This window comes from Coloeus monedula, assembly GCF_965178545.1.
Source record: "Coloeus monedula genome assembly, chromosome: 3".
In the NCBI taxonomy this organism is placed as follows: Eukaryota; Metazoa; Chordata; class Aves; order Passeriformes; family Corvidae; genus Coloeus; species Coloeus monedula.
In genome coordinates, this window is record NC_138783.1 from 69978875 (window position 1) to 70003526 (window position 24652).

At 39.5% G+C, this 24652-nt stretch overlaps 1 protein-coding gene across 1 annotated transcript; it reads right to left on the reverse strand.

Moving 5' to 3' along the window:
• Positions 1-1680: 1680 nt before the first annotated feature.
• OBI1 (ORC ubiquitin ligase 1) lies at positions 1681-24513 on the reverse strand. The gene is made up of 6 exons (XM_082277612.1): positions 24405-24513; positions 19749-19884; positions 18680-18771; positions 16785-17033; positions 13522-13610; positions 1681-3969 (listed from the first exon to the last, which is right to left on the reverse strand). The coding sequence occupies exons 1-6, from the start codon at positions 24474-24476 to the stop codon at positions 2469-2471; spliced, it is 2139 nt and encodes a 712-aa protein (XP_082133738.1). The 5' UTR covers positions 24477-24513; the 3' UTR covers positions 1681-2468.
• Positions 24514-24652: the final 139 nt, after the last annotated feature.

The following is a 24652-nucleotide window of genomic DNA, read 5'->3' on the forward strand; positions in this document are numbered from 1 at the left end:
GTATTATGAGATGAAGTAAAAATTTTATGAGCTATTAAATATCATTAGACATCATAGATCTCATCTGTACATCACTTTGAAATGTCTATTGTCTTAATAAAAATTCTAATAGTAAAGTTTTAGATCTTGTGAATTCCAGTTCTACATTACTACGTAACTAGGTAACTACTGTGAAAAATTAACAGCAATGAACTCTAGTTTAGGCCATTTTATCAAGTGCAGAAAGGCACTTGCAGATTAGGCAAGCACAGTATCGACAGAATGCAGCCTGGAGAACTGAAACCCCGTGTACAGCAGAGAAATTTAAACGTGAAGAAACCCCGTGTTCTTCATGTATACTTGAAATTTTTGAGTTGACATTGCACTGATCACACTACCAAGAGGAATGCAACCTTTTTAACCTTAGGCTTGGCTCTTCTATCAGCTTGCAAGACATGTGTGGTCAAAACATCCATATTGAAAAGCAAGCCTGTATGTGGTGTTCCAGCTCAAAGGACAAGTAACATGAAAAAACTCCACTGTTTTCCTTTATTCCAGTTTGATTTCCGGCATGACGCCAGTTGTAGTCATGCTTCTGTAACTGGAAGTGAAACATGAAAAATCAGGGTATAGAATGAAGCCCATAAATTCACTCCCCCCATGCCACAACACAACAAACCCACAACATACAGCACTTTCTTATAGTGTGTTTGTGATTGCTCTGCAACCCAAGGATGTTTTAATAAAGTGTTTATCTCTTCTCCCAAAGAGTTGTAGCATGGCAGCATTTTTTGACTTTTAGGAAAACTAGCACATCAAGTAACAGATCATTTCCAAATGGTTTTGAGAGCTAATTTCTGAAAAATATATTAAAATTGAACAACTAGATTTTTCTGTGAAGATTAAAACTCAGGTGATATACTGAAAGCAGTATATGCAAGCACAATGCCATCCTGCCTGTCGCCACAAAAAGGTCCTTGCATGTATGGCTTGAATGATGATGTTTTGGTAAAGCTCAAAAAAGGAAAGTCCCATTTTAGAATGAACACATCAATTGCACAAATGTATGCTCAGATTACAACATGAAGTGTAGCTCTTGTTCACAGTTTACAGAACTTAACTCTACAAGATGAGCCAGTGTATTGAAATTTTCCAAGTGGCTATCACTCTTTCTAAAGGGACAAAAGGCAGCATATGGATTTTTCATATCATAGGTATTGATGAAGTGAGGACCTCTGTTTCTAAGAAATGCCATCAGAGGCCTATACAGAAAGAAAAAAACCCTGCATCTTGTAATTAAATATAGCCTTAAAAAAACTTAAAACACAATAATGCAAAGAAACCAATTTTGCTCTGCTGCTTAATTAGGTCTCCTGCCTGTAGCAGGCCATCACATTATGTTGACCTATGCAATACTTTATGGAAGAGTCACCTCCAGAGAGGCCGAAAGCCATTTCCATCAACTGTATCGATGCTGACACTGGAATGGTAGCATGTCTAACAAGAAGGAGGAAGGGAGATTTTTTTTTTGTGAATAAGCTCACGTTTTTGCTTTACAAAACTTAGATAATTTATTTCCCAAATTACGAAAAAAAGTTTCCTGTTTTTTTTTTTTTTTGCTAATTCAATATTTGAGGCAACATCAAGGATTACAGTTCTTATAACATGTTTTATTCAATTCACATAGAAAAGCATGCAGTATTAATGTAAAATGGTACAGTATTAATGTAAGATGTTCAGTGCACATTAGGTAAACAAATCATTAGCATACAAACCCATTTTTATGGTCCATACAGGCATACTAAACACATTTAGAATAACAATGCTTTTTGGGAACTAAATTAAAAATTGTGCCTAACTTCAAAAAAAGACAAGACATAATTGCAGTGTTAAAGAAGTGATGTTTTCTGACTGAAGTGCTGTGACCCTGAAAAGAAAGAGGCTGCTACTTACACCCACTTAAAACAAGAGTTTCAGTACAGTACAGCGCTATGAAACAGTCCAAGCAGGAACATTTCCTCTGGGAGGCAAGTTTTATGGCAAAACTGACAATATTTTACAGCAATTTCACGATTCCATAGGATATATGGCCAGTAGCTGCCTTACATACACAAAACGTGATCTTTAGGAATGGGAAACGTAACCTTTAAAACTAATTCTTACATAAATGACTAATTTGACAAGACCACTTAGAACTGTCAAGGAGCCATTAGCTGTGCTGACAATTGAAAGATCATGTAATCTGAAAACTTAAAGGGCATCAAAAACTCCCAAGCCCCCAGGTAAATAAAATGCCCAGTAAAAGAAAATAATCTGGAATGGTTCTTCCTTGGGAAAGAGCTTGCAATGGGCAGGGGAACATTCGGTTTTCACACAGTCGAAAACAACAGGATCGGATGGCATGGAAGTCATTAAAAATTAAGTTCACCTGTAAATATTAAACATTTGCAGGTTTACAACTTTGAGTCACGTTTGATTTCCAAGCAGAATCAGTTTTTGGTGGTTTTTGATGGACTAGCACTGGAAAGGCTGTTTTGAATTTTCCTCTTGGTTGACTGACTGACATTTTTATTTTTCCTTTCAGCTGTAAAGGAAGACACCCAAGGAGGAATCTGACCTTGCAGATCAGATGGCATCTTTAAAAAACATGAACTAAATTTCTGTTCCTCAAATAACCTTTGTGAGTTACTGAACAGTACATCTGGGGAGAAGTCCCTTTGAAACAAAGAGTTTGGAGGTTTGGCATCATTAGCCACCACATTTTGGCCTGTAAACAGTGGAAAGTGGTCATTCATATCTAGGTCAGATGGGGAGAGGCTGGAAAACATAGCAGGTTTCCAGCCAGTTCTGTCAGCTGCCAGATCGCTTGTCTCTGGACACTTCATACTCTGCTCCTCATTCATCTCTTCCAGATTCTTCTCAGTTCCATTCAGAAGCTTAGTGCACTCTGTTGACTTTGAAGAACCTTCAAGATCAGAGGATTTGAAATTATAGCACGGACTCTTGCTGTTGTCTGACTCAGACATCATTGAGTCCAACTCAGAAATTTTATCGAGGTAGGCAGCATCCATAGAAGCCTCGCTGGAGGTTCTTGTGCGGTTCATTTCGGAACAGCAGAGGGTATGTAACCTCTTAGGTAAGCAAGAACTTGTTTTGTCGCTGGACTTTGCTGTTGTCTCATCTGACTCACCAGCTACTGAATTTTGCTCTGATCCATCAAAATCTAAGTTCTCTGCAAAATTTGTTGGGCAGGTGCCCCAAACCCCTGATTTTCCCATAGTAAAACAGTTTAGCTTCTTTCTGCTATTACAGCTGCTTGTGCTGTGCTCAGAAGAATCTTTGCTGCAATCATCTGAAGTGCAATGAAACTCTTCAAATTTCAGTTTTCTCAGGAATGTTGATGGTTTTCTTGCATTTTCTTTTCCATCAGGAGTGTTCAATTGAAGGCGACTGAGAGACAGAAAAGGAGTGCATGGTGGTGGAAGATCATAAAGTTCTTCATCTTTGTATGGGGTACATTCCTCAATTTTATTCCACTGGTCTTCTAAGCAGGCATCCATATTTGTGCTATTTTCATCCAGGAGAACCCTGTGACATCCTGGAAATAGTCCTTTCTTTGGGGCACACTGGGTATTTGAGCTATTCAAGCCATCGTGACTAGAAGAGCTTAAACAAGTTCCACCACTTGTCAGCTGCTCAAGACTGTCAGGACTTTGACTGGTATTCAAAGACTTTTTCTCCTCAGCTTGGGTTTTCAAACAAGTTGTATCTTCACTGCTCTCACCTCCTTCAGCATCTGTGGAAAGCACTCTCTCACTAACAGCACTCACTGTCTGGCTTCCTTTGCCTGCATTTTTCAGCTGTAAAAGCTGACACTCTATTTCTTCTATATATTTATCGCTTCTTTCCAGTGCCTTTTTCAGACGGTTTATTTCACGTTCACTTTGTTCCACTTTGGAATGAAGTGCAGCTACTGTAAACCTACCAAACCTGCAGTAAGTAAACAAGAAAGAAAATATTAAGCTGGAAAAAAACATTCTTGTGAAGGTTTGCAAGCTCATTTCAAGACAGAACAAAGCTATTAAACACTATGTAATTTGAAACCTAAAGTCAGAACTTTTCTCTGCTAGTTATGAAAAAAATTACTGAAATCATCACATATAACCAAGCATCACAAATAACATACAGGTGGAGGTGATACATGAAAAGACAAAATGAAAGTATTAGTGGTAGCAAGGCAATAACAAGCAGATTACCCTTCCAGGGGTTGGTTCTATCAATTCAACTCAAATATGCATGAAGAATTATCCCCTAAAACAATGGCAAAGATTTATGATAACATTTGAACAGTGGTCCACATCTTGAAATATTTACATTCAATCATTTTCCTACAGTACAGCAGTGTTTTACAATACATTTCTTTCACAATGTCACCTTGTCAAAAACAAAATGCTGATACGAAATGCCGAAATTGCATTAGTCCTTTGAGGTGGTTTAAATACTTACATAGACCATTTCAATTATGTTCCCATTAGATACACAGCTTTTCCTCACCCATCCTGTGCATAGTAGATCCACTTACTTAAGAGTTACCTGTTTTTCTGAGCTTTACAACCAGAACAATCTGCTTTGTATCTCGACTCCAATACAAAAACCTGCTGCTTGTGGTTTGTGAAAGTTGTGTGCTCGTGAGGTTTCCAGCTTGAGCACATTTTCAACTGCCAAGACAGCGACTTGCCTTCCCCTCATCCTCCACAAGCTTTCAAGACTGACCTTCCCCAGAGGGCAGGTGAAGGTTTCAGCTACATGTCCTGACTAATTCTAACCTGTCACTGACAGGTGAGCACCAGGGAATTCTCTGCTCCATCCAAGGCTTTCAATTTACAGAAAGAAAAAACAATTAAAGTTCTGATATTATTAGAAAGGAGGGAAGGACCTGCAGCCACCCTACAACTCTGGCAAATAAGGTTTTATATCACAAAGAAAGGACAATTCTGTATGTGGGCTTACACTGAATTTCCATTTTCCATCTTGCATCTCCATGTTACAGCACAGGTTTATATTTATTCTTTCAGCACAAACACTGCCTGAAATTTCTACCTTTTTTGTTTGTCTGTCTGCCTGTCCCTCCCTCAGAGTCACACTGAATTCATATTCCATTTTCCCCATTCTGTCACCTCACCTCTTCACCAAATGCTCCCACTGCAACTCTTGGACCAGTGAAATCTGAAGGTGGTGTTATCTGTGGCCTGCAAGTATGATGGCAAAATAGCCATGGATCCATGCATATATTTCCAGCAATCAAACCATATTCTGCTTCTTCAAGTCATGAGCCCAAAGCAGCAGAAAGCTGCTGTGCATTGACAATTGCAATACAATTAACTGGACAGCTGGGGAAAGCAGTAATTATAAGCCCAAAATGAATCGGGCAGGAGTGACCAGATCTACTGATACATTTCACTGTTCAACTGCTTCTGCATATTTAAAGAACTCTGAAGACTTTGGTGTAGATGGTTTAGGGATGGGTAAGATTCACACAACAGTCTAAGTCACTTCTGTCACATCTAGCAGACCACTTTTTAAATCTGATCAGCCTAAGCTTCACACAGCTTTGGTGTATGCCACTCACTTCCTTGTAGACAAGAAACGGCAAAGTAGAAGTTTTATATTTAGTAAGATTTCTTTTTTCCCTTAAAAGAAGCTATCTGGACTGCAGCTCAGTCTAGGCAAGGATCCCCTCACCTCCACAGTACCTCTACCCAATTATCTTCACCTTCATAAAAAAAGGAAGACAGACTGTTTTTAATTTGCTTACTCTCTGGAAAACAAATTTTCCCAATTGCTTATAGCAGTTGGCCCATTTCTAGCTGCACACAAGAGGGAAATAGGAGAAAAGGCAGAGAAGACTTTCTCTCTCCCCTAAGAAACTAGGTAAATGCAGAATCTCAGCTCAAGAATGTTTCTATTATATTTTCAGGGGAAGGGGGTTACACGAACTAAGCATCCTTACACAACAACACATTTTGGCTTACTTCCTCCTTCAGTTAAAGGAACACAGATTTTGGTTTAACAGACAGAAGGAGTCACTGTAGCGCAGCAGGGTCCAAGCAAGACCTTTTCCACTTCCTAAGGTGATCCAGACGTATTTATTTTGCCTTTCTCTAACAGACATTCACACAGTCTTACAGGAGCAAATCCTACACTCCTTAATAAAAGATAGAAGATGCAAAAATACAATTTAGCTGAATAGCCAAGTGAGAGAAAGCAAAAAATGCTTATGTAAAATAAGCAATATTTTCTGGAGTCTGCTGTAGCAGACACTCTGACATAAAAATTAAAACATGTTTACATTTATATGCATACCTGGTAATTCCTTTTTAATGGAAGAATGGTGTAATATGTTTATTTAATGCAAATAGCATTAGTGACAGCCTGAGATTTGCTTATGAGGAAGAAGCACTGTATTCTCAAGTGTAACTTTTATAACAAGTGTCCTCAGGTTAAAAAAATACAGTATGTTGTTCAAAGGCAAACAGCATCACTAATATGTTAATTGTTGCAGAGGGATGTGCTTGGGAATTTTGGTTTTCAGAAATGTAACATATGACAAGCTGCCTATAAAGTTACTTCTGCAGTTAGGCATTAGAATAGCAGTTGCTTTCTGTTCCTGCTTTAAGACTTGCATATATTTATTTCCCACATTTTCAAGGCCATAGATTTTATGACAGCCAATTACTCCAGATATAGGTGCTTTAGTGCCTGACCTAGCAAGTCAGAAGAGAGTTTAAAAACATTCATATTTTGGTTAAAGAAACCAGAACCCTCCCCATTTCCCCAAACCAAACCCCTCATAAGAGATTTCTTCTTTTCCCTTCAGATGTACAGTGAGCTGCGCTATAGCCAAAAAATTATGGACTTATGATAGTAACACCAGAATGCAATACAGTTACATGAAAATAAATTTAAGTTTCACCTGACAATAAATTTTATTTCCTGAAGCATTTGAATTATGTCACGCTTGGTAACAAGGTGATTAAATTCTTCAGTAGAACTTAATGTATTTAGTATACATGCAATAAAAAGCATATATATACCAAAAGGAAAGCCATTTCCTCACACATGGACAAAGACTTTTCAGTGTTAGGGTCTTGTTCTTTAGTCGTATCACTGAAACAATAACTTTGGATCTCACTGCATTTTTTTCAAGTACATCCTTCATACAGAAAACTGCAAGCTCAGAAAAACAAATTGTCCCTCATAAAGTGAACAAGAACACATTTCAGGTGGGATTTGGATCCTTAAACACATCTAACAGTATTTTACATCGCTTAAAGTCTTTTATATGACTGTTGGCCCCCAGATATCACCCTGGAAGGACGAATCTACAGATCCTGTATCGCAGCTACCAGCCCCAGGAATGCGTAGTGAGTATGTTACAGTGTCTGAGGTGACACTGGATGTCTAGGTGAATATTTGAAGCTCATATTTCAGGACCTTTCCTCAGTCAGAGTCCTTTTTCTTGTCCCAGCATGATTCTAACTTGACACGAATCAGAAAGCTGCAGTCATCTCTGATCTACCGTGAGCAAGAACTAATACTGTTGGAGTCACCCTCCTTTGCATTATTCCACAACTGCTCCCTCAGTTATATTTGGGTACTCCTATCCTGCTTTTAGCTGGGATACAGTTACTCTTCTTCACAGTAGCTAGTATGGGGTTATGTTTTGGATTTGTGATGGAAACAATGCTGATAACACAGGGATGTTTTAGTTGCTCCTGTGCAGTTCTTACAAGAGAGTCAAGGCATTTTCTGCCTCTCAACCCACCAGTGAGGAGGCTGGGGGTGTACAAGAAGTTGGGAAGGGACACAGCTGGGGCAGCTGATCCCAATGCACCAAAGGTATACTCCAGACCACAACTCATTATGCTCAGAATATAAAGCTGGGAAAAGAAGAAGTAAAGGTGGGATGTTCTAAATGATGGTGTTTGTTTCCTGAGTCACTGTTAGGCACAGATGGAGACCTGCTTTCCTGGAGATGTCTGAACACCTGTCTGCCTCTGGGAAGTGGTGAATAAATTCCTTGGTTTGCTGTGCTTGTGCACAGCTTTTCTTTCTCTACTTAACTGTCTTTATTTTAACCCATGTGTTTTTTCACTTTTACTTCTCTGCTTCTCTGCCCTGAGAGGAGAGTGAGAGGCTGTGTGGGACTTAGTTGCTGCACGGGTTAAACCACGACAACTTCAGAAGAAGTCCATTTAGAAACTGTTTGGGAAGTTGAACAAATTTTTCAGTTGTTTCTTCTCTTCTTACCTATCAGTTCTGCAAATTCAGCTTTAGAGTTTTATTTTATACATAAAATAACACATCAGTGACCACTAACTGCAGCACGTCTGTCTGGTTGAGTCCTTAAGTCAGTTTAAACCACACAACCTCATACAAACTCTTCTCTTTCAGGACAGCAAGCAGCTGCAACAAACAATTTTCTTGTATAACCACTTCCTGAAGACTGGGGCTGCATGGGTGCTATGGAAATTGACTCTCCAGTTCTAATCACCTGATGGCCCAGGCTGGGGACCACCCAGCAGTTCAGGATGCATGAGCATGATCGGTCCTCCAAAGGAAACAAAGGGTGGAAAGTGGAAAACGACAAGGTACAGTCAGGGCTTATTACAGTTTGAGATAAGGGCAATGCCAGAGTGTATAACCAAACCCAGTCCCATCATTTCGATACAGATTTTCCCTTGGGTTCTGCAGTTAGATGGGAAGAAAGGCAGGATATTCAAGAACAAACCAGCTGAAAGACCTATTAGTTTCTCCAGTTCTTTGGTGATGTCATGTACCAGCTGTACAAGTTCTGCAATTCTCCTCTACATTACCTATGAAAGGTGATCTGCAGAAATCCCAGGTTTTACACAACTGCCTTAAAAGTATGTCATACTTGCATAAACATCAGAACTAAAAACCAGTTACTGTCAGATGAGGGCCTTTTCGTAGCAAGCGGAAAAAAAACCCAAACACAGGAAGTCAAGACATACCGTCCACTGGGAACAGGCAAGTCAGGTACATTGTTTGAAATGAGCTTCCCCTTTCACTTAGGGAATTGGCTGAATTTAGGCAAATATGCAAAGCCTCTCCAAGCATTTTAACATCTTTCAGTGAATCACCCCTGGTCTTCCATGTAAGAAAGGCAGATTATCACCAGGGTCAGCAAATAGCACAAGCTACAAAGAATTACTTCAGAACTACTGAAAAAAAAATCCCTACTGGAAAACCCACAAAACCAGAGTGTGATCTGAATGTCCTTACCCACCTGACTAAGGTTTAGATCTTCAGGCATGAAGTGGGCACTTTCTCAGGATTTAATGCTCAAGAACTCAGAGCTGTTTTGAAGGCTATCATATAGTACTTCCCCTTACTTTACTTCTAAGGCCACACTGCAGCTAGTCTTCAAAAATGGTCACTCCTCTGGACCAACAAACTTACACAGAGGTGAGACCATAGCCCAGTTTTCTATCAGGGAAGACACTAATATTTTTACACTGTGCACCCTGGACACAAGTTTTTAGAAATCTGTTTGTAGGCCCAGTGAAATGCAGACTGAATTTAATAGCCTGGTATGTGCAGAAATAAATTTGAGTTAGGTGAAAATTGAATGTTGTAAAGAATGACCTAGAAAGTCAACAGCTTTAAATTTCAGTGTACCTGAAGTCACAAATCTAGACAAGATAAACAGTAAAACTGAAGAAGAACTGCTCCTCCCCCGCAAACTGCAACAATAAAACAACTCACAAAACCAGAGAAAAGAGATAATGCAACAATTTTATGCATGTTATAGATAGTTTCAGACTGGGATTTTAACTGGCAGAAGGAATTAAATATTTAGGGAAAAGACTCCTAGGAAGCCTACAAGTCTGGTTCAAGCCAATCTGAATCTAACCATTCATAAAATACACTATACCCGGGAGTAGATGGACTTGCTAGTTATTTTCCTTCAGGTAAAAAGCAAACATCCCTTTGCCAAAAACGCTTTTAGATCCACTGTGTCCTGCCAACAGACCTAACAGTTTTCTATTTCAAGTAGAGCTGGAAGTAACAGGGCTTTATTATCTGGCAAAACTTAAGTTTTAGAAGTTTTTTTGTTCTGTATCGGGAACACGGAAGTCGTTGAAAATTCATCAGGAGAAAAGGTAAAGAAAGAACACACAACAACCACAAATCAGCCTGATTTGCCTGAGAAATGGAAGACTAATGCAGGTCTTTGGTAAGAATCAGAGCAAGAAACTTACCCTTATTTGTCTTTCAGACCTGTGTCCCAACTATATGATGGTATGGTATTCTGGTGAAAGTCTAGTCTCAAAAATGTTTCAAGGAAAAAAATAAAAAGCTAATCAATAAATCAGCATCATCAGTTTAAAAAATGTATAAAAATTCCTGACATGGCTGAAATATTGATTTTATTGGCATACATGACATTCAGGTTTTAATGGATAAGAACAAAGAAAAAACAATTCAAGTCTATGATAAAAGGAAAGTTTTTTATTGACCACTGAAGAAGGCTAATTATACTTTTCCCTGTGATGTAGGAGGTAGTTTGTGTTACAAAGGGATCATTCACCTGCCATTAGTGTTCCCTCTTCTCTAAAGCTAAGTCCACTAAAACAATATATGTTGTGCTATTTAGCTCCAATGTCATCATGTGCAAAATGCACTACACTTGGGACACAGGGACTCAATACTGACAAAACCTTTACAAAATACTTTGACACCAGTTTTATTCAGTTACTTTAGTTAGTTGTTTAAGCATGAATCCATACCTGAAAATCTGAAGCTAAGGAATGTATGAAAAATGAAACAATCGTGGCGACATTAAATTACAAAGATCCAATTCAGTAGCTATTTTAAATTGCACAAGAGACTCATTCAAAAACTTTTCCAAAAATTACCTTCTGAAAACTTCTGAATAAAGCCCACTGGCACAACTATACTGTCAAATCCATGTACTTGCACAGAAACATTTTTTTCTAGTGACATTGTTGGGCTCTGATATTTATGCCTCCAATTCTGATTTCATAAGCAAGTGAAAAAACCCATTTATTGCAAGCCCTGTTCAAAGCGTGAAGGCTAGCTGAAAGACCCTTTAAATGTTAGCAAAGTTTGCCATCACAGCTGAAACAACATTTAAAAAATGTCTTGATGTTAGGTCTGATTTGGATATTGACCAGACTAGTGACCACAAGGATGAAAGCTAATTTAAAAATTCTGCTACCAACTTTAACACTGGAGAGACTTCTCACCATCTGAAGGATGTACCTGGGATTTGAAAGAATGAAGCTTTATATTCATCAAAACATCAACCTGAAGAAAGCCAAGAAATGGGTTAATTCCCACACTTTGAAAGGGGACATTAAAACCACAAATGCAAAATGAGGTAGGAAGGTAACTTTCTAAATAGCAATTTGGCAGAACTGGACATTTGTGGCAGAAGTGTCAGGTAAAAGGAAACAACAAAAAAAGGTATTGCAAATATAAGATGTTATAGAAGACAGAAGACAGTTTTTCTGCTCTAGTTAGTGCTACCAAGACTTCACTTGTAGTCTAGTACCAGTTCTAAGCATTATGACTTCAGAAAACCAACGACACTGGAGATTCTTGAGTGCAGAACAAAACCAAATAAACACAAGTTTACTTTCTCTCTCAAGTCACACGTATCTAGAAGACCCGGACAAATTCAGCATTTCAGACATAATGAGGAATGAATGGGTATAGGCTGCATGAACCAAAATTGCTAAATTTAATGTGTTGAAGGGTTTCTTCCAGGACAAGTTTTTCCTTGCACATAACTAAATTCTTGTAGCACACCACTGGGCTCAAAGAAAAGGAAAAATTCAATATAGGAGAATCAGGGTACAGACATACAAACTCCTGAAGTGTTTGAACTGTTCCTAGCCCAGTTTAAGCCTGATTCAATTCATGTCTTAAGTCCCATGCACAGCTCTGGAGTTACTATGGGCCAAAGATAATTCCCAATAGGCAGGCAGGATGTGGTATTTGTTCAGGAGACTAAAAAAATAATAATAAAAAAATAATAGCAGAGATACAGACAGGCCAATCTAGTGGGCATCTGGATTGCAAGACAGACCCCAGCACTGTTCAATTTGTAATAACATTTGGCTATATCTGGGCTTCTAAAGAAGAAAGTGACAGGCTATTGTTTTAGGCAACACTGTAAAAAGATGGGAAAGTAACTGGCTTGCAACAAAGACGAGTTCTTCACATGCCTGTCCCTCTGATGTATATTTTTTTCTGACCATGGTAAAGCATGAACAAGCTAGAAGAAAGGGAAATTGTCTCCAGTGCGGAGTTCACCTGATATCGGAAAAGTAAAAATCAATTTAGTTTATCTGGTCTCTTCTAGCTCTTCTTTTCTAGGATTTATTTAGTTATATCTATTTACTTTTTAAGTTTGCCATCCTTGCCAACTCACTCTTGAGTCTTACGGGAAAACATAATCCATGCCATAAAAGCCATTGCCAAGACTTTAAACTGGGCTCTATCTTATTAGGGGACTTCAGGGCAGAACGTGCTTTCATGTATCCACAGCACAAGGATCATGCATCTTCTTTCCTGTTGTCTCTAATGACAAGCAGTCTGGCAAGTAAGCTCTTCTATAAGTATGAATTTTATCTTGCAGCAGGTGTGTTGCCAGAACTAGAAAAAAATCCAGAGAGCTTTCTTCTCACATTACACAGGTGTCTCCCAACCCTCTTCCTCAAAAGCTCTGTACAAACCTTTGGCCAATATTACTATTAGCTTTTTAATATCTAAACAAATGAGAGAAGAAAGGTAGAAAACCAACGAAAGAAAGGAAAATAATTTTAAAAATATCAGTATATTGCTTCATAAAGTACTCCCAAGAAGAGGTACCTTAGAACACAGCTCTAATGACTATGGCAAAGTTTCTGCTTTTTGAGGGTACTGTCATTGGTGTTTTAACTGTTTAAGACAGAGTACTAAACACAGACGTCAGTTCTGGGGATGATGTTCTTATGCTGCAGAAGCTCAATTCTACATACGTGGCCCAGACACAAAGCTATCAGGAGCTTTCCTTGAACAGGGAGCCCAAGCCCACAAAATAAACCTTGAAGGCAGCAAAAGGAAGAACAAAAACACAAACACCAGCAACACCAGAACTTAGTAACGGACCTTCTACTTTGACCATGCACCAGATTTAGAAATTTCCCAATAACAGCTGTAGAATTCTACTAATGAATCCAGTACTTCCAAAGTACCATGTAACACAAGGCACAGTCATATTCCTTCACTGTGGACTTGCTGTGATTCTCTAAGTTGCATTTCTCACCCACTTGCCGCTCTTCTCTAAGTTTCATTCTTCACCTAAGTCCATGAGGATAAAAATTCCAAAGTCTACCTGGAGACACATACACAACACCATGCACACCACCACAGTTTTAGGTTAAACAGTCCTACAACAGTTAAACAGTCTATAAATAAAAGATAGTAGCTTTTAAAATATTCACATACTTTTGGGGTGATCTACTATCGACTTCAGCTTTTAGTCGCAAATTCTCTCTTAAAAGGCTATTGTTTTCCACGCTCAGTTTCTTATTTGCCTAAGGAAAAGAAAAGGAAAGAAATAAGTATACAGTGAAACAGAAATGACTTCTAATATTTATAGGACAAGCTGTTTCTCTTTTTTAAAGAGACAGAACTAGAAATGTGCAGGCAGGAAACAGCCTTCAGACAGGGACACCACTTAAAAATCACCATGGGAAATGGTTTGCAAAACTGAATAGCGAACAGACATTTTTTATTTATATTCCCAAAATACATTGCAAGTGTCCTATCTAGGGAAATAAACACAGCTATGTTAGTTAGCACAGAACTTCATTAAGGAGATGTACTAATGGCAATTCCATGTTTTTTTTTCTACATGACTAAATACGTTAAGTACATTAACATTACAATGTGCAGGTATCAGCAAAACTAATGTTGAACAGCTTCCCCCATTCCAAATTAGAGCAAGGTTACTTTGTGGGTTTTTGGCTTGTTTTTAAAGCATAGTTATCCTGTGGATGTAAATCCATTACGACAAGCTATTTGCAGTCTTTCTTCACTTTCTTCCAGGACATTGTGATTAAGATTCCTGATTCACAACCCTTCCTACTCTTTGAATTGAGGTCAATTCCTTCTTCTTAGTTCAGGAGACACTCTTGTTAACAAGACACTTCATATAAAAAGAAGTTTTCCTGCACGCGTGTTTCAGAACAATGAATGCCACTATCCTAACAAGCAGAATATACTCCTTGCACTTCATGGTCTGCTCAACCTCCCTATGCTAAAAACAGCAGCACCAGTCCAGGGCTCGTAATTCATAGCCTCAATTAGGTAACGCTTCCACTGCACAATAAAAGTATGATCTAGAGCTAGATCTGAAGAAAGAGCTATGCAACTGGGCTAAGGAGTGAAATGTACTTTTTCAGAAGCATCAAACAATGCAAGAAGAGAGGCAGAGAACTTTAAATGCTCATACAAATATCCCTAGCAACCTTGCCAGGTGAGGAGGAGGGGAAAAGGAACAGAAAAAAATAAACAAACACCCCCACTCCCAACACCACAATATTCCTAAGGACAAAAAGAATAACTAGAGACTTGTGGCAAACAACTGAAGGGTGAGCCCAGGGCTGACTGTCAACTACTTGGTATTTAAAAAATAAAAGCACAAAAACTATCCTGAAAGCAATGAATGAGAATTCAGGAAAGCTCAGTTTCAAAGCATCATCAAACCACTTGACAACACGTTGGCCAAGACCTTTCTCTCTTTCCAAAGACACAGCTCCCCCAGCTACATAACCAAGTAAAAGATTTCTTTACTTGTGTAGCCCAGGTAGGCAGGGCATCCATGTGGCACATGGCAAGGACTGAACCCCTCTGGTATCCTTCCAGAGAGTGCTCTACTCTCCAAGTCAGTAATCTGCAAGGGATCCCTGCTTGCAGCACAATGTCTACATTAATGAATTCATGTAACTGCATTTTTAATGAGTATACTTAGTCTAGGCTTTCTCCTCTGGAGTTTGTTTCACCACTCCCATACTTTTTATGACTCCACTCAAAGTATTAATGCCTACTTTGTGCATTCCTATATTTGTCTGCTCTAGAACATTAAATGATAAAGGTGGTTGCTACTTCCTGATTCAGTCTAGTTTTGAAAAAGTGGTGGCAACCACATTTGCTGAGGGATCTTGTCTCACTGGGAAGTGATGTCTGGTTGAAACTCCTGGGTCAGGTACTTTCAGGCATAAGAAGGTTTCTGGTTCCAGATAGTGTGTGCATGGGAAAGAGGTCTTGCTGTTCAGAACGGGGATGGGCAGTGCAGGCTTACAAGTGAGACAAGGTCTAAAACAGCCAACTGACTTTAGGTACGTACGGGATTGAGCAGTTGTCAACCAGGGAACAGATGGGAAAAAAGGGTTGGACTCAATGATCTTAAAGCCCTTTTCCAGCCTAAATGATTCTATGACACCAGTTTAAGACTTCTTCCCTAAAACCTATCAAAGCCTCTATTTTTTTGTAACTCTTCACCAAATTCAGAGATTGCCTACACTTGGACCTCTTTTCTTGCTAAAGCTAAAATTATACTGAAAAAATACCCAAGCAAATCCCTTCTTCAGTTCCTGTAAAATTCTTCTTTTTACTTACCTAGGAAAAAGTTAAAAAACTTAGTCATCACAAAAAAAAAAAAAAAAAAAAGAGGCAGTACAGCTTAACTTCATGAAAAAAAAAACCTGACAAAAAAAAAAGGCAGACAAGAACTTCCTGCTGCGACTCCTCTTTTGCCATCTACAAGTGAATCTGAACTCCTGGGGTCCTAGAAGCGTCCCATTAACAAAATGGCAGACCAGTACAATGTGTGCCTCCAAGTCTATAGCGCAGAAAAAGTGTGAACACTATTAATGCTTAAAAAGTTAAAAAAAAAAAAAAAAGTCCTAAACACATCACACTTCATTTTTGCAGGAAGTAACTCAGGACTGTTAACAGAAGAAATAAAGGCAGCATTTTGAATAAATACAAGTCCAGTTTTTTCCACTCTGATTTCAAATTAATCTGAAATTTCATTCTTCTTCAATGTTTAAGGTGATCTTACTTGTGCCTACAGGTATATTTTGCAAGACACTTTTATTCAAATGTATTTTCACATGCTTGTCTCCTTCATCCTTGCTTCTGCAGTATCAGATTTACTTTTATATTACACCAAGATATATAAAAAGGCCGCAGATTTCCAGTAAAGGATCTTCTGGTCATAAAATGCTGAAGTTCGTCTATTTTTGGTCAAAGGGTCAAGTTACTCTGTCTCAGCAAATTGCACCAAAAATATCGGCTAGCAGAGAGGGCAATAGTGCAAAATCTGCCTCAGAAACTGTACTGTGTCTGCCCACTGAATGTTGTAAAATAGATATATTATATAGATTATTGCAAGCCTGAAAAATCTGGTCATCAATACTGTCGACAAGTGCTACTATAATCCAATTACCCAGTCACAGAGTGACAGAGGAGTTGAAGAAGAGTCACATACAGGACTCACTAGAACAAGCAATAACATCTGACACTTGCAAGGGCTATATGGAAATACTATGATACACCAACAGTCACTGGAATTCAATTTTTTTCCTCTTTCTTCTAGATCTATGAAGTACCCAAAGGTCATGGTAGCTCTCACTCCCATTTAGCTAACACAAAACAGTTATGCTACAAAATAGCTGAAGAAATGTGTTTGTTGCATTTATTACCTCCCTTAGCTTTTCCACATTATCCATCAATTTTTCGCACATATCATTGGCAGTTTTCAGCTTTTTGCTCCATTCCTCTGGGGTTTCTGGGCCACTGGTACTTGCTTCGTTTGCTGACTGGCTAGTTTCCTCATTTTGGCAAGACAAAGCTGATGCTGCAGGATCCAGAAGAGATTTCAGCTGTATCTGTAAACTGAGGTTTTTACCTTTCAGATCTTCTACTTCTTTTTGCAGGGATTCTATTTCATCCTAAAGGTGTCACAAATTCAGAGGAATTAAAATAAATTGTGAGATTAATTAAATAATACTGGCAAGTTCCCACAGCACTTAGAAACATGGGTTCTGGCAAGCCCAGATGCATGCCTTCACTTACACATATATCTAAGTATGCTTAAGTATTGTGCTTTAGGCAGGATTTTAATCAACCTGCACACTCAAGCATACTGAAGGTTTTAGTGCAGGGAATCCCTTGACTACATAAAGGACCCTGAACAAACTGTCGGGCAGACCAAAAGCTTCAAAGCATTCAGCAACATGAATCTATTATTAGGGCACTCTGTGGGAGGATTTCCTGTATCAAGAGTGTTAAGGTCATCCTCTGCTGACTCATTTGCTTTTATTTAAGAGTGATTCTCTCATATCATTCTGAAACGTCACATGTTAGGATGCTGAAAGTCTTCAAATTCAAAACAGACAGAACACTGCCTGGAAAAGGCCGCTCCAGCTACACCAAAGCAGCAACATCTTAGGAAAGACTCAAAATGCAAAGAATAAAGCTCTTAGCTGCATCAGTCTGAAGCCACAGTGAAGCAAAAACCTTCCAAAGCTTGCTGTTAAAGGGATAAAAGAAATAATTTATCCTGCAAACATGTCTTCTACACTGTTCACCAATTAAAGTATATGAGTTGTTCGTGGTCAGAGTACTTAGGGAGGCCATACACAGCATCTACATAAGCATATTTTCACAAATAATCACGCCCACCCCTGCACCTGGCATGGGAACAAACATTTTAAATTAAGGGTTTTTTTTAAAGAAATTTACATTATCCTATAACTAGCTCTATGAATTTTGAGTTGATTCAACAGAAAGGCAGGAAACCTCTTTTTCCTGACTCCTTCTCTCACAGAGAATAATAGAACCTGAGCTATAGGCAAGTTTGTCATAAAAGATAGCTCTTACTTCCCCAGTGTTAAGGGTATATAGAATCCATTTCCTTTCCTTCATTCTCCTCCCCACAACAGGTTTCCTCCAAAAATATGTGATGTCTTCACGCTGCTGCTACTGAGGAAACAACAGCTGAGAAAACAAACTAAGCACATTCCTTATTAACAGCTTTTCATCTTCTTCCCAAGAGAGTATTTTTCCAGCAGGAGACTGGAACATTCAGCTCCACTTTCAAGCATTTACTCACTTTCAAAAAACAATAAAACAATAATGCTAAAAATTAACCTATGCCAGAAGGTTACAGCAGGCAATATTCTTTAACAAGGAATTTAGTCTCCCTGAGTAACAGGGGATTACCTCAGAAAATGTTTGTGTTTGTACTGAAGACAAAACAAAAAGCTCCCTACACCTAATATGCATAAAGAAAATGCTCCCATACCACTTGGGGGTGGAATTCCCACAAAACTAAAGAATTGGCTGTACTTGGCTACCTGTTGTCTAGAAAGACTATTACTGTGACATCAGTGGGACCACTTCAAGCAGCAGCAAATACTCTCTTGTAACCTCAGTCAAAAGGTGGCATTTTAATGCAACTGAGTTTCATGTAGATACAGTATACACCTTTACTCAAATTAAAAATAGCAGGACTCAAAGCAAAAGGACCATTTGTATGTTGCAATTTAACAGCTGCAGTTCATCTGGAAAGTCACAACACTCCCCCTGTCCTTACCTCATATTCTTTGTGGAGCAATTCAAGCCTTGTTTTACGTAGGTGTTTTCTGACTGTTGGACTAAATATAGCATCACTTTCACTCGTTCCTCCTAAGGCAACATAGGATGAAAGAAGCACGAATATTGTTTCTTTTTCATTCAATTCAATACTAGTTGTCCACCGTACAGCACTTCTCATATTATCAACTACAAATGCAGCTAATATTGGACCAACTGGCTACCATGGAAGATTTCAAGTCCTTTCACTTTCAGAACAGGTTCAACTTGAGTACCTACTAGTGATGTTTAGAAGTCAAAATCTTGATTCACAACAGGAAGAAAGCTTCTACATTTTTCAACTTTTTTTTTTTTCCTTAACAGAATCCTATCTTATTTAAGACCATGCTAATAAAACAGAGCTGAAGGGAAGGGGCAGGGTATCAAGCATACATTTAATTAGTACAAGTTAGTGTAAGTTTTTGAAGTGAGATTATTCAGATATATTTTTCTCTTAGAATAAAATAGCAGAGCTGATATTTTATGTCAAATAAGGACAGCAGTATCTCCCAGCTCTGAGGAAGTTAAGATTGTCATGCAGCTGTTATAGCTTTGTTTTATTTCTGTGCTAAGAGTAATTTTCTTAAAAATAAAAAAAGAAGGAAGTGATGAACAAAACAAAACAAACACAAAAAATACCACATACTCATTCAAGATTCTAGATTGAAGTACACTAATTCTCAGCTGAATGCTCTTCTCTTAGGTCAACAGGTTGCAATGCATAGGTGAGAATGCATTTTTAATGCATTTTTTTCAGTTAAATGCACCATCCAACCAAGATTTTAAAACAATCATTAGAGCCATGGGGTACTTATTGTGTTTGAATAATCTAGCCATTAATATACACAATGTCTTTGGAACTTTCCAGTAACATACCTAATAGCTACAAGGTTAAAGATTTAGTTAATTCTTCCTTAGATGCTGGTAAAAAACACACAGAGGAAAAGGCATCCAGACATCTCTGGACTCAAAGCAATCTCCTCTAGCAGTAAATACCAGAAAGTTATTTCAAAGCCTAAACTTGTCCTTACCTATAATTTCCTTGCAGGGATTTTCAGGCGTGATGGGAATCCTGCAAGCTGGGCACTGATTATTGTTCTTCAGCCACACTTCAATACAAATGGAACAGAAAACATGGTTGTTCACACAGATAACTGGATGACGGACCTTTAAGCATCAAAGAGGAAATAAAAAGAAAAAAAAAACCAAACAGACTCTATGAATACCTTAAAACTCCTTCAAATAACAAAATATGAAAATATACAATTCCATTTCTCAGTGCAAGTCTGGCCTTGCAGGAAAGTGACACTGTTGTTTCACAGGGCTAGCTAAGAGCAGCCTCCTGACTCACAACACGAAATTTCCCTCTTATTGAAGGTACCAAAGCTATAACCATTTCTGCAGAATGGAGGTCCTTCTTTCCTTGTTAATAACCAGAGCAGCAGCAGTACCTTTCCTTTACCCCACAACCTCCAAGAACTACAGCCAACCACTCCAGTGAAGTGCATTCGACTCCCAAGGTAGAAGACAACCAAAGTATGTGCATTTTCAAAAGTGAGGCAAGGAGGGATTTCTACTGGCAACATCCAACACTTCAGTGGAAGGGGTATCATTGGAACATAAAGTGTTACAGATTAACTTTAGCCTGCAGATAATCAGCTCCACAGAAATCAGCTTTAAAAAGGATCAGGGCCAAAACCACAGAGCTGAAACATGAACCAGCAATCACTAATTCAAGTCTCCTGCTAGATATGCATTGCTACTAAATAAGTCATTACCCAAGAATGGGGCAGCTAACTGAAGGATTAAATATTCCAATCAGACACAGATTCTTTCAAGCTTTCCCTCCCCTTCCAAAACAGCAGGGTAAACAAACTTTTAGAAAATATTAATGACAATGCATTATTCTCTCTTGTCATTTAACTATAAACCCTGTTTGAAAGTAAATGTGCACAGAGGGACCAAATATGATGAAGAAGAAAAAGACTTTATGCCTTATTGCAGCTTGTTACAGCTTACTGCAATACACACTCTCGAATCTCTTACTTGTTAAAATTAGTATTTGTGTTAGGGGCGTTAAAATAATTATTTGTTTTTCCTCCACTCCTTCCTTTTCCTAGAAATGTATTTTAAGACACAGAAGTGTCAGAATATGTATTACTTTAGGTTCTACTGTACTGCACTTAAAACCCAAGATCAAGAGAATCTTCATCTTTAAATGAAGGCCTCATCATCTCCAAGATACTCCTCTTCCATTCTATTATTAAAGTAGTCAAACTAAAAAGGAAAAATGAAATGTTAGCAGGGAGAAGCAAACACCTCGAAAGGACAGTCAATAATCGCTTGGGCCAACAGGTAAGACGTGTCCTGTAGCAATCGTACCCATACATCAGCATTGCATGAGCTAAAACCCAAGTGATTTACCACTGAAATATTCATGGATATGAATTAAGGTCCAGATCTGTCAGCTTCTTCTCCAATTCACTATCTATGCCTCTGTTACCTTACAGGAGTCACAGTATTTTTAAGACCTCCAATAAGACAGTCTGGGGATTCAAAGGAATTATCTATACATAAACAGAAACTCAAGTTACTGAAGGCATGAATAGAGAGAGACTGAACTTTCACCTCTAATTAAGGAGGCTTTTTTGTGATTATTGCAAGCATTAGCACACCAATGCTTTGGAAACATTTAAATATTAAAATTTCCATTATTTTTAATTTAAAAAATCTTGTTACTTATTGCTTTCCTTAACAAGAAAAAGAGCTTTCTCACCTGCAGCTAGCAGGAAAAAAAAAAAAAAAAAAAAAGACTTTTTCTCTAGCCATACCTCTTTCTTACTCTGAAGCAGCCTGAGAATAGTTATATGGATGGTGATGATAAGATACAGAGCAGAATAACACAAAATAATCCAAACAGGAAAAGACATTTAATGAGTGCAGGTTTTCCCCCCTGGGGGGCAAGAGACCCTCAGTTACCCCAAAACTGACACAGAAGCACACTTCTTGCACATGAATGATTACTCCATATCTCTAGCAAAATAGTAAGTCACATTTATTACTCTCCAGGGTACACTGCTTCTGATTTACACACCCTTACAAGTTTCATTTCAGGGCTGGGGTTCTACACTTTTGTTGGCTCAGGATCCACACAAAGCAACCCATGCCACACCAGCAGAAGCTGCTATTGAAATGTCACACAATAGCTGGGGCTGCCACTGCCCTTCTCACCGACTGTGACAAGCCCAGGGGGTGGGGGATCAGGACACACACTTGAATTACAGCACACTTTCAGTTCCTTAATTGACCATAATGTCTAGAAAGGCTATAGTTTATTTCAGAAGGCTTGATCAGCTAGGCAATTTTGAGCAATTTCCTAATTTTTCCCCTCCCACATAATCCCATTCCTATGCAAATCAATATCCAGCCCTGTATACATCTATGTCACTTTGAAGGCACTTCTGGGCCTTCACACAGCCCTAAGAGAGGAGCAGGAACATGGAAAATCAGACACACTCCAGTGAACCAATCCCCAGACATCCTACACTGTTTCAACCAACACAGAACTTTGTCTCGAGTCCAAGCAACCTGTCTACACCAAAACCAACAAGAGAGACCTTCAGACATCCTGGGACAAGTAAACCTAACAGTCTGAAGCAGATGGCTACTGATCTGTTATCTAATTAAAAAATACATGTATGTTAGAAGACAGCCCAGACTGTGCTAAAAGAATATTCAGGTAACAAACATGAAATTGATCCAAGCAATTCACTCTTATTTTAAAGGGTTATTTGTACATTTTGCCAATACACTTTCTGACACTGTTCAATTAACAAAATGGGCTAACATTCCCCTGCTGCCCAAGATTTCAGCTTCTTTAAAAACAATGAGTGGCCAACTCATTGAATGAATTTCTCTGCAATATTTCCTTTTTTACCCCCTTACCATTACGCACAGTGAATAGTTTGTATTTTGCAGTCAGACCTCTGCAAATTTTGCACGGATAGCAAGAGATACATTATGAGTTTAGGGTGGGCCTTCTACTTGATTTGAAGTCTATGCTACAAACCACAGGGGTATCAGATTATGTCAACCCTCCATGATACTCCCTGCTCCCCACTAAAAGACAGCAAAACTTGCCAAGACTTTTTCCTTAATTTAAATTAAACAACTTCCTTCCTCCAACCTTAATCCTGAGAAGATTGGTTGTTCTGATAGAAGTTTTTTAATGAAGTTCCAAGCTAGAGACAAAGATGCGCATTAAAAAGAAAGGACAGTCAGAGCTGTCAGCTTTGCCAATATTTAAACAGCTTTACATGTATAAAAATGAGCGCATTCAAATATCTTTATCACATGTCTCACCAATAGATTCACTTACATAATGTTAATGTATTATCTCAGTGCAAGAGAGCAAGAAAGAGTGTGGAAACCTCTTCCAGTACAAACTCGGGAACATCTAGAAAGGAAGTGGAAGTATGAAACAGTGGCTTGAAAGAACTCAGTGGCTTTATAGCAAGATATGAACAAATACCTAATCAAACTTTTAAGGGCTTAGATCAGAAAGTAACTAGGATTGGATTAAAATAGGAAATATCTTTGTCAGTTTGATTTCACACTCTTCTTTTCACTCTTTCCACTCTGCATTACAGACACAGTACACTTGGGTTCTCCTCCATTTCCATTAGAGAGATAAACAGAAAAGTAACAGGACAACAGCCAGGAAGTCTTGCTCGGCTTCCACAAAAAAGCCAAGAAATGAGTAAGCATGGTTGCTAAAAGTAACACACTGTCAGAATTATGAGACTTGAGAAAAGGGAGATGTCTGACTAGTTTCACTATCAGTGCGACACACCTACTTCAGACATCAAATGTGCTCTTTTGTTATCACTCCAGCAGAGAAGGTCTGGGAGTAAAGGCCAGGTGACGTAGAAACAAACCAGACAATAAATGCCAGAGTACAAACATAAAATGCTATTTCTCCCCTTGTAATTATTGCTGTGCTTTAAGAAAAGAAAACAAGGGAAAGAAAAAAAAAGAGTAGTAAGAATGAGCAAAGAATTTGAGAAGCAATTAGTGACAGCCATGAAATTAGCTCTGGGGCTTTTAGAGATGAACAGACTAGAAAGAGCCCTCTGCTTCCCGAGGGAGAAGAGAAAGGAACTGAGAAAGGGTCTGAGAGAGGAAGCGGAAACTTTTTCTCCAGACTGCTGCAGTTTTGCTCAATACTTTTTAAATCCACTTGGTTATACACCCCGTCTTTGTTTCACTCGTCCTCCGCGATACAGCACCACGCTTAAACACAAGCTCCCCGAGCATTTTATAACAGAGTATCCCACTGGTACCGGGAGAAAACCCCCAAACCTCAAAGCCTGCACCTCGGGAGCCGCATACTCGCCTTTCAGCGACCTCGGGCCCCCCAGGCCCCTTCAACACCTCCCGGGACGCTCCCGCCGGGACAGCGCGCTGTTCCCAACATCCCAAGGGTGCCAGCAAACCTCAGCCACTGCCGGGAACGGCCCGCCCCACCAGTTTCCTCCCCCGCACGGAGCCGCAGAACCTTAAAAGACATAACGCCGGTGGGGGTCAGAGCGTCGAGCCGCGGCGGGGCCTCTCAGCTGCCGCCACCGGCCGGAGCTCCCCGCACCCACCCGCGGTCCGCGGCGGCCGGGCGGCGGCGGCGCCGTTACCTTGCCCAGGCAGATGTGGCAGGTGATGGGCAGCGTGAGGGACAGGGTGACGCTCGGGCCGTGCTGCGCCATGGCGGGCCCCGAGCGGCGCGGCCCGGCGCCAGCAGCACGGAAGTCCCGCGGGCGGGCGGCCCCGGCTCCCCGCCAGCCCCGCTACGGCAGCCGGCGAGGCCAAGCCGCCGCACGGCGGAGGGAAGCGCCGCGCGCTCTGGCAGCGCTCCCCTGGAGGGCGGGCGGGAGCCGCGGCC